Source organism: Colobus angolensis, unplaced genomic scaffold, assembly GCF_000951035.1.
Source record: "Colobus angolensis palliatus isolate OR3802 unplaced genomic scaffold, Cang.pa_1.0 Scaffold6, whole genome shotgun sequence".
Lineage (NCBI taxonomy): Eukaryota > Metazoa > Chordata > Mammalia > Primates > Cercopithecidae > Colobus > Colobus angolensis.
The window spans coordinates 11,746,986-11,757,928 of NW_012119598.1; the positions used below are offsets into that span (position 1 = coordinate 11,746,986).

The following is a 10,943-nucleotide window of genomic DNA, read 5'->3' on the forward strand; positions in this document are numbered from 1 at the left end:
CACACGCAACATCAAGGGATGTGTGACAAGCTTCCCCTTCCTCAGCCTACCAAATGTGATTTGGTCACAAACTCTTTCAGAACAGGCTCCCGGTGGGCTGCTCGTAAGATCCACAATGACTGCATTTACCAATTGCTCAACGAAGGTACAGATTACAGATTTCCTTGTCCTCTCAGTGTTATTCCAGTGTTCTGCAGTGCCATTTAAGATGGAAAAATGACCTGCAAATCAATAGCTTTCAGTCTTTTTCCCCCCTGCGACTGAAAGTCATGTTTTACTGAAGGTCAAGGAATCCTGAGGTGACTGTAGTTAGTCTCCTAGGAGTGATTATTTCCTTGCATACCCTGGAGAGAAACTCTTCCTTAAATATGGAAATGTAATTTGTCTTGGAAGAAAGCCTGCTATAACAAAAACACATGCTGAGAATCTTTTCTTTACATAAAGAAATTAAGAGGCTTATTTATGTGAACGCTTGTTGTATAAGCAGTTCTTTTAGTTTGTGACAACAGTTATTAGGCTTGCCATGGAGACATAGGATTTATCTTTTATTTTTAAACCAAAGTTTTATTAAGTTCCACCCACCATTTAAAATAACAAAGGGAAGGCTCCTTTTTAAAATGTTAACCTCCTGCCCCAAACTCTAGCTCCCATTCAGATAGTTAAAATGAAGACTTTTCCCATTCCCTGTTCCCCTCCTGCCCTTCCTTAAAATCTATCCTGTCCCATCTGTCATTATCCAGGAATTTAAGCAATTTTGTAATCAGACTTTAAGCCCATCTTTTGTAGTTTTCTTTAGGACCTGTCTCTCATTATACTATCACATTCAAAACCCTACTCTCTACACTGACAAAACGCCAACCTGTGGTCCTGCCCCTGGCCTCTGCTCTCCTAGGCAGCCTCACAGTCAGGCCTCACTCACCTCCTGAGCTGAGCTGAGCTGGCCACCATCTCTCCCAGGCAGGCACTCTCCGAAGGGCATCCTGGGTTTCAGGGCATTGCACGATGTCGCTCTGGCCCAACATTTTCTCTTCAAACAAACGCAGTGCTCCTCCCCAGGTGGTTTTATATAGCAATTTATGTATTCTCGCCTTTATATCCTCTGCTAACCTTAAATTTTTCTTGTGAATGGCCTTTTTTTGAAATAGCTTAACTTGGTATGTGAACAGAATGTAAAGGTAATGATATAACCCATTGCTCACTGAAACAAGAGAAGAATTAATGTCTGAAATCCATTGCTAAAATAATGCCTTGTTGTAAAAATAACCCCCAAGTGATAGGTCATTTCGAGTACCATGCAGGCATGCATTTTAACTGCTTTGAACCAAATAAAACTTGCAACATGCATTTAGTGTAAAAATCCATTTATTATACAACAATCATAGAGAATGCTTTTTATCTACAAAGAAAAATGGCTTCTCCAGCCTCCCTGTCCACTCCATTCATGATACTATGTTCTTAAGATATAATTACTTTCGAATGAAAACAAAATGATATCCATATTTTCCAAATAAGGAAGTCCCCAGAAACATTCACAAAACGATATGGAAATATGGAAAGAACTAAAATGGACTCTTAGATACAAAAGGCTGTTCTGCCCATCACAGTAAATACTGTTTTGCCTTAAAATAAAAATAAAAAAAAAAAATTTCTCAAATGCAGGGGTGAGGAGTTTACCCCGTAACATGCCTAAGTAGTTCAGTATATGATTTTGATGGCTTGACAATTGCTATGTTTAATTCCATTCAGTTAACATTCTATTTTGTTAGTTTAAAAAACTGGGGGAATTATTAATAGATATGCTTTACAGTATTTAACTATTTTCATTCCCATGGGCAAGAAGAAATTTGAGAGAAAATATTTTCCATTTTTTTCTTTAATAGATTATAGAAATATTAATTTTTCAATAGTTTTAGGAAAATCACATTAAGCATTTTGGTTTTTTGAAGTTACAACACTTAACAACAGGGTAAAATGTTTACCTGATTTAATCTTTGTGGTTAAGATTTTATAACTCTGTATTTTTTAAATTAGCCCTTGAATGGTTTAAGGCTATACGTGTTTTATGAAGCTTCTCTTGAATTAAAGACCAAATTGGAAATGCACACCGTGAATGAAACCTTTCTCGAGTCTCTGGCGTATAAACTACCCACATTTTTCACTTTCATCGGAGAGGTTTCGAGCTGCCTTGTAGTTTAAGCTGCTTGACTCTGTCTGCTGAAGGACGGCTCCCTCCTTGCCATACAGATCTGAAGCCCTGGAAAACATCCAAAGTGGCAGGTATGCTGTGCCCTGAGACCTCAGGACCTCACTGGCAAGTAAGAATAAGCTGAATGTGACGACCAGTGAGTATATCAGACCAGTCTGTCTTCTGAGTCTCATTTTCACCTGGAATGCACTTTGGTAAGAGATTTTAGCCTGTATTTGAGACCTAAACTGAACTAAGGTCCAGTTTTTCCAAAGGGCTTTCTCCTTGGTCCAACTTGTGTTTTGTCACAGAGGAGCCCTAACATTCATGCTTGAAGCTAGCCCTTGTTTTAAAATGAATTGCTGGGAGAGAACAAGACAGTACAGTTAGAAGGTGATGCAAGATGCAAGTGGTGATGAAGCACCCTAGAGCAAGTCAGTTTCAGACAATGATTTAGAAAGATAAATGGAAGAGTCAGGGGCATCAGACAGGAGACATCTGTTCAACAGAAATGGGTTGGCGGCACTGAAGGGAAGGAAGCAGGTGCAGTGCATCACCCTCGAGACTATCCTAAGCATTAGGCACCTTCCAAAAAATACGCCCAAATCCTAAATGCCCAAAGTTTAAAACTAGAGCTCAGAGGGGAAAAAAAGCCAAGAGAGAAAGGCACTCTGGACAGTAATGAGTGGGGACGGTGGTGGAAATGCCTTTCTGGTGTGCGTGTATTTGATGTTAGTGTCAGGATCTAAAAACTTATTTAAAAATATAAGGTAGGAGAGAAGATGAAGTGTCTTCATCGAAGTTGGCAAGTTTTATTTTATAGGGTATAAATTAATCTTCAAAAAAATCTTCAGAAAATATTCTTTGTTTCCGTTCTTGGTAGAGTTTAGCAGTAAGTAACAGCCCTGCACTTATGGAGAAAGGAAATACTCATTAGTACTTTTGTCTGCTTTTGTGCTTGCTTCTCGGTAGAGATCGCATATACCTGAGCAGGGAACGGGAGTGTTGAGTTTGCCAAACTGGCATTTTTTATCATGGCTCATTACCAGCCCACGGCTCAGTGCTGGAATCTTTCCAAGCTACTCCACGTTTTTCCTCCCAGCTTCAAAAACTTAACCTGCAAAGTGACAACAGGTATCTGAGGTAATATTCAAAAGTAGGCTCACAAAAAAGAGTTGACGGATTCAGTGCCTATTTTGCTCCCATCACTCTGCTAATTCTGATTTATACATATTCGAGCAGCATGTGTGTTCAAAGAAAGAGGTCAGAGTGGACTCCAGTCCTTGCTCAGAATGGGAATGGGCAGCCAGATTTGTACACTGCTCGTGATGTGGAGCATGGCATCTTTAGTAACCTAGGTTGACTGGTACAGGAGGGAGACATGAACGGATGAATGATTAGGGAAACAGATGAACAATCCTATCCAAAGCCCCTGAATTATGAAAATCTTGCAGAAGCATTTTTTTCTCCTTAAAATGACGAATATTTAAAATAAAAGAAATACCAATTTCATTACCATATCACTAAATTTAGAATCAGGAGTGGTTGTGGGAATTTGGTAGACAAGACTCTGGCTTAGAGAAGTTTTGCTAGATTTTTCTGTCTTCTGTGTATGATCCCATTTTAATATTTTCCGGGGTTGATTGCTAAAGGAACAAATGGAATGATTATGCACTGGCAATTATTGCTTAATATAGATTAGAACATACCCTGTATTTAGAATATAATTAACATTTTGTTGTAAACATTTTAATCTGAACAAAACTCTTTTTATTTGGAGACTTTCTGTGAGAAACCATGCTCCACGTTTCCTGGCTGTGTATGCGTATAAGGCGTTATAAGGACAGCTTCTGGCGAAAGGTTCAGTCTGTGGGAGGGAGGGAGGGAGAAGCTGCACCAGTTCTGAGGTCCTCAGAGGTCAGCATCACCTCAATGCTGATCAAAGCATTCAGTGAACAGATTAACCTAATAGCAATATATTAATACATTCTGGGTACAAATGATTTATAAACTCAAAAGAAATTAGTTTATCCTAAAACATGTAACTTTCAATTCAGTCTTTGCTTTAAAACAAGCGAATCTGTTAGGCTAGTATATATGCTTTTTCTGTTGCTCATTTTTATTGTGCTTTCTTGTTCATCACTCCATTCGCTGCAGAGAAGTAGGCTTTGGAAAAACCATTCTTCACTTCTTTCCCTGCAGGTGGCTCCTGCATATCTTTCTTCATTGGCTTTTTTCGGTATGTCTGTTGGATGTGTATATTTTGAAGAGAAAAATAAAAAGATTATTTAATAAGACCTTGTCTTTAACATTGCATATAGTTAAAACAGTACGTGATTTTGTTGGGCGCTGGATTTTCTGTTTTTGTTTTTTTGAGACAGAGTTGCAATCTGTCGCCCAGGCTGGACTGCAATGGCGCGATCCCCATTCACTGCAACCTCTGCCTCCCAGGTTCAAGTGATTCTCCTGCCTCAGCCTCCCGAGTAGCTGGGACTACAGGCGCACACCACCATGCCCGGCAAATTTTTGTATTTTTAGTAGAGATGGGGTTTCATTGTGTTGCCCAGGCTTGTCTTGAACTCCTGACCTCAGATGATCTAACCGCCTCGGCCTCCCAAAGTACTGAGATTACAGGCATGAGCCACTATGCCCAGTTGGGTGCTGGATTTTCTAATAAGATTTCATGTTTGTAATATCATTTTTAAACTTCTGGTTAAAGATTAAAAATAGGGTAAAGACCAAAACAAATGCATGTATTTCAATGAATAGTAGAGGTCAGGATCTGTATATTCTGGGGTTAGCATCCAAAGTATTCTGCATTAGTTGCTCACTTGGAAAGATAAAACTTTAAAAAAGAATTCAAGTGAAAAAGTGCTGTTATTTTAAAAGTACCAATACCTGGGGTTCTGGCTTGATCTAGTTTTTGGCATATCCTTCCTATTCTGACAAAATACCTGATCTCTCATCTCATTTTTACTTTTTTTTTTTTTTTAAAAAAAAAGCAATAGTATTAACAAGGGTCCAGACTTCAATTATATGCTTGACTTCAGAACCAAGATTCAGTTTGAACCAGCATGTAGGGCTAAGGCTTCGAATGCCATTACCTACTTTTGCTGGGCTATGCGATTCTCTTCAGTCTTCAACACCATGCACCAAATCACTCCCTTAGCTTCCCTTTAACCCTCAGCTTGTTTTGGGAAGGTGGGGGCAGGGGTTTGCGCACCTGCACATAGCTTTGTTTGGTCTCATTGTTGATTACTTATTTGGAAATCTTCAAAGGAAACCTTTATCTCTTATAAAAGACAAAGCCTAGTCCAATTTCAGAAATACAAGACCTGAAAAGCTGTCAAAATTCCGTTCCCACTGTTCTGCACCGTATAAAACCACTATGGGGATGTGCACGGTGGCTCACACCTGTAATCCCAGCACTCTGGGAGGCCAAGGTGGGCGGATCACCTGAGATCAGGAGTTCAAGACCAGCCTGACCAACATGGAGAAACCCTGTCTCTACTAATAATACAAATTAGCCAGGCGTGGTGGCCCACGCCTGTAATCCCAGCTACTTGGGAGGCTGAGGCAGGAGAATCACTTGAACCCAGGAGGCAGAGGTTGTGCTGAGCCGAGATCGCGCCATTGCACTCCAGCCTAGGCAACAAGAACAAAACTCCATTTCAAAAAAATAAATAAATAAAAATAAAACCCACTATGGGTTAACTTTCAGCAAATGCAAGCTAAAAAATAAAGCACTTTCTTATTTGTCTGAAAAAAATACATAGTTGAATACAATGTCAAAAGTACAGTTTTGAATATAAATGTACTTTTTTTTTAAACGAAGCTTTCCATTTCCCCAGCCCACAAAAGAAAGCAATTTAAAATCTACATCCACCTGAGGCCTCTTCTCTGTTATAGCTTTCATCTGTTCTTGTACAATAGCGTGGCTTTTAAATTGCATTTTGAAGCTGTCTTCCATTTAAATTGTTAATTAAAAAGAAAATGACACTTGATAAAGAAAAAGTCAGTGTGACCTTTCCACTGTGGTTTGCCTTAAAGGAATTTTTTTCCAAATGAACAGTGAGCCTGCAACATCAGGGTAGCTGATAAGGAAACAATTTTTAAATATGAAATTCAATAAATTAAAAACATTGAAGAAGCCCTTGCTTTGCTCCATTCACATTTCCTGGATCTGTCTTACTATACACAGTTTTAACTTTCAGATGTCAGACTTTGGTAGCATGGTACAAATACATACTGCAAATTGAGAAATGTATATATAATCCAATGATATTTTTGATAAAATCTTATGTGCATGCATTGAAAAATGTTTTTTTAAATGCCCACTAGACTATTAACTGTAATTACCCTTCGAGGAGGAGGGTGTGGACAGAGAAGTTAGGAATACAAATTTCACTTTGTGTATCTGCTACCTGAATTTATCTACAAGCATGTCTACTATAATATTTAATAAGTAAAATTAAATATATAATGTAAAAGTGCATGATCTAGGCCGGGCACGGTGGCTCACGCCTGTAATCCCAGCACTTTGGGAGGCCGAGGTGGGCGGATCACCTGAGGTCAGGAGTTCGAGACCAGCCTGGCCAACATGGCGAAACCCCATCCCTACTAAAACTACAAAAATTAGCCAGGCCTCTAATCCCAGCTACTCGGGAGGCTGAGGCAGGAGACTCGTTTGAACCCGGAAGATGAAGGTTGCAGTGAGCCGAGATCACGGCACTGCACTCCAGCCTGGGCAATGAGAGTGAAACTCTGTCTCCAAAAAAAAAAAAAAAAAAGTGCACAATCTATTATATTTTACTGCTGAACATTTACATTCCACATACCTGAACGTAAAAATTTAAGAAGAGGATGACTAATGTCAGCATATAAGATGACTGGAAGATGAGACAGCCGAAGGGGAAGCCACACGGTTTCACAACGGCGCTCATGGTGTGCGTGATGGTGAGCACGAACTGCACCTGGGGATGGCAGAGAGGGCATCTCTGTGAGCGAGCCAAGCTGTGCCACACAGACACTGCGGCCAAGCTTGATCAATTCAGAAATGAACTCCTAGGACTCTCAGAATTATGTAGGAACAAAACAAAGATGCTGAAGCAGCCCCCTCATCCAGAAATCTTATTTGAAATTAGTATGTAAAATTGCCCATTATTTCCACATGGAAAAGTCGCAGTTAAAATTATTTAGACAAAAAGGATTTAACTTACACATTAATTTGAAAAGTATTCATCTACATTTCCAAGCAAGGAACTTTCCATTATAAGCTAATTGCATACACAAAGGGCATTTTAACACAGAAAGTTTAATTCTTAAAAGGCCAATTTTGGAAAAAACATAGGCAGCCTCATCACACATCAAAAGCCCTCTGACTTCTAAGACAGATTTCTATTTCCTTTCCCCATCCATGAGCCACACAGAGAAAAGCTGAAAGAAGGGACAACATACCAGCTGAGCCTGTGTGAGGTATTTCTTCCACCAAAGATACTTGTGCATAGATGGAAACACAGAAAGTCCATAGTAGGAGTACATAAGAATGTGGATAAAACTGTTCAGTGTTGGTCCGAAGAAACCTAGAAAAGTACAGTATAAAAATCACGATTCTTCCAGAAAGGATTGCTCACTCTTCTTTGTCAAGTGAGAGTCTTTTTCTGCATCATAATTGAAAATGAATCGCACATATGACATGATCATATAACAAAATCCACACTAATAAATCCCCCAATTACTGTGTGAGTTCCAAGATTCAGCAAAAACTCCATGATAGAAGGACTAGCCTGGCATGGTTTTTCAGAATGCCCCCCACACAGGGAACGCCTTATCTACAAGGTTTTACTGTCTCTTTAACTGTCACTGTCAGCTACTGAGGGAGGAAAAGAAATACTAGCTTAAAGCTGTTGGCAGAATTCCTCTAAAATAGAATTGTCTTTGCTTTAGCTAAACCTTTGATAAGACATATTGACTGTAGAAAGAGCCTTTTGCACATGGCTGAACAGGGTGCCAGAGAGACAAAATATATTGCTTTCATAATTAAGTAAATAAATTCTGTCTGAAAGATACTTACGGAGCAGGAGGTGCTGGAGAAAGAATAAGGGAGACAGAGAAGGCTGGGGCGGAGGAGAAACTGGCCAGCGAGACCTTCCCAGTGACTGGCCATCGCAGGGACTTTTAGGATGAGGGATATCTAAAATCCAGGCCCCTGCCATCAACCTCATGAAACATCTCTGAACTGCCTCCACCATGGGTGAATAAGGCTTCAGGAAACCATGAAGAAAGGGTGATGTTCCCTGTGGGGTCAGCTAAGCATTGAAAGGATTTAGCTGCAAGAGGTGAGATGCCACAGATGCATCACTTGTTGGAAATAAGGAAACTCAGTGTTGTGAGGATTTCATCAGTACATGAAAGTGCTTAGAACAATGCTTGGCACAAAGTGAATGCTCTTCAGCTGTCAGCCTGGGATCCAGATGGCTGTTCTGTGAGCTATCCTGTGGTGGGAGAGACTGTGGCATTAGAGGGCCATTCATTGGCCATGTCCCGTTGGAGACATTGCTTTGTACATTTTTACTTTCTTACCTGGAAAATAGGTATAATAATAACTAGCTCTTAATGTTGGGATGAAATTAACTGAGATAATATATGAATTAAAAAGCACCGCACATATGCTGGCTAATAAATCAATTTAAATTCTCTAGCCTGGTTCTTTAATCCTAGATTAGTGATCTGGATAGCTAAATGCAAATTAATAAATAAGAAACAAAAGGTACAAGAGCATGCATAGAATAAATTCTCAACCAATACTGGCTGAAATAAACTGTTATGGCACTTGAATTTATATGAAAACACAAACAGAGTTTCAGACTACCAAGCAGCATAGTATCAGTGGTATTTCTTTACCCACATGACTTTTCATTTCCATCAATTAATGAACCATGAGTAGTTGTTGCTTATAATGTTTGACTCCTGTGGAAATACAGCACCTTCCACAGTCACCATTTCACTGTGATACAGATTAAGGCATTTCAAAAAATTGAAAGTCTGCTCTGGTAGGTCACATCAAGTATCATTTTTCTAATATTCTTAAGCAGAAATTGTCACAGTATTCATGAAACTACGTCTTTACACAGTGATGATTTGGGTTTTAGATGCTTAGTGACTTGTAATAAACTTGACAATCATAAAAATACTTAACCTTGGTAATTCTCCTCTAAGATTGATTATAGTTGTCCTTCCTTAATAACTAAACTCAAGAAATGGATCTCTATCCGTCTAGGACAGCGATCAATTCTTTCTTTCTTCCCCCTGCACTCCCAGCAGTTTCCTCCCTCACACTCCAGTTTTCATTTGCACCTTCACAGTCACTGACACTCCAAATATCCCTGGGCACTTTTTCCCCTAATATCATCTCTACAAGATCCTAAATCCTAGAACAAAGTCATTTTGACTTAAGTTTTACATGTTCTGATTTTTCATATAGTATTTTTAAAGTATTGAGTACAAGACAGTATAAAACAGAAAGTACTGTTCCCTATAGCTCAGTGCATCTCAAACTGTAGGTCATAACTGACCCATTAGTGAATGGTGAAGTCAATGCAGTGAGAATTGTCATCAACTCTTTGTAAAAGTGAAACAAGATTTAAAAAATATATACTGTGCATCATACAGAGCCAGGATAAATACTGTTTCATAAAATATCATACAAAATATAGAAATATGAATGAGGACCAGGCATAGTAGCTCACACCTGTAATCACAGCACTTTGGGAGGCTGAGTGGGGAGGACTGCTTGAGCCCAGGAGTTCAAGACCAATCTGGGCAACACAGACCCTGTGTCTACACTTTTTTTTTTTTTTTTAAATAAAAGTGTGCTCTATTATAAGGAAAATTTAAATATAACCAACAATACTGACAATAATGTAATTGGCATTTATAGCCTTGGTCAAAGTTCTTTATTAAACAGGCATTTGTTTGCTATTCCATGAATAGTTAACAATTAGTTTATGCAACAAAATAGGTAACTTGACAAAGTGAGTAAGAATATAGAATTATGAACCAGGAATCAGGGGTTCTTTTGTGTTTTTTCTTGTTTAACAAACATGGCTTTTAAAATAAAATCTGAAATATAAAACAAGTCATCTTCATGTAAAGAGCTCTCTTTTCCTACAAGAAGGTTTTGCAAAAATGTTAAACAGTGTTCTAAAATGTGGCTGAAGTTATATTTTACATACTTTATTTAACTTCTTATATATACATTATCCAGTTAACATAACCACATTTTCATATACAAGTGGGACCATAAACATTCTCTAATAAGACAACACTAGCACAGAGTAATTTTACCCATGTATATATATTCATTTGAAACCTGTTTCCCAAAATGAAATCAATCATTTAAAGGCAAATCACTGCTTGGAATTAATGCCTCTAGACATTGGGTTGTGGGGCCTAGAAATCACGTAAGAGTATATTGCTTTGGTTGAATATAATTAAATTCATCTTATGTCTACACTTTTTTTTTTTTTGAGACAGAGTCTGGCTGTGTCTCCCAGGCTGGAGTGCAGTGGCGCGATCTCAGCTTACTGCAACCTCTGCCTCCCAGGCTCAAGCCCATCCTCCCACCTTGGCCTCTTCAGGAGCTGGTGGTATTACAGGCGTATGTCACCACGCCCATCTATTTTTGTATTTTTTTTTTTTTTTTGGAAAAACAAGGTTTCACTGTGTTGCCCAGGCTTGTCTTGAACTCCTGACCTCA

The 10,943-nt window shown here is 38.9% G+C and overlaps 1 protein-coding gene across 1 annotated transcript in view; it reads right to left on the reverse strand.

Annotated features, from left to right (window-relative positions):
• Positions 1-1,349: 1,349 nt before the first annotated feature.
• Positions 1,350-10,943, reverse strand: part of ELOVL2 (ELOVL fatty acid elongase 2) — a 32,428-nt gene continuing 22,834 nt past the window's right edge. Inside the window, exons 6-8 of the mRNA XM_011962914.1 lie at positions 7,643-7,767; positions 7,024-7,158; positions 1,350-4,430 (exon numbers count right to left, since the gene is read on the reverse strand). Of these exons, the coding sequence (XP_011818304.1) occupies positions 4,305-4,430; positions 7,024-7,158; positions 7,643-7,767 (386 nt within the window). The 3' untranslated portion in view covers positions 1,350-4,304. The remainder of the gene's footprint in view (positions 4,431-7,023; positions 7,159-7,642; positions 7,768-10,943) is intronic.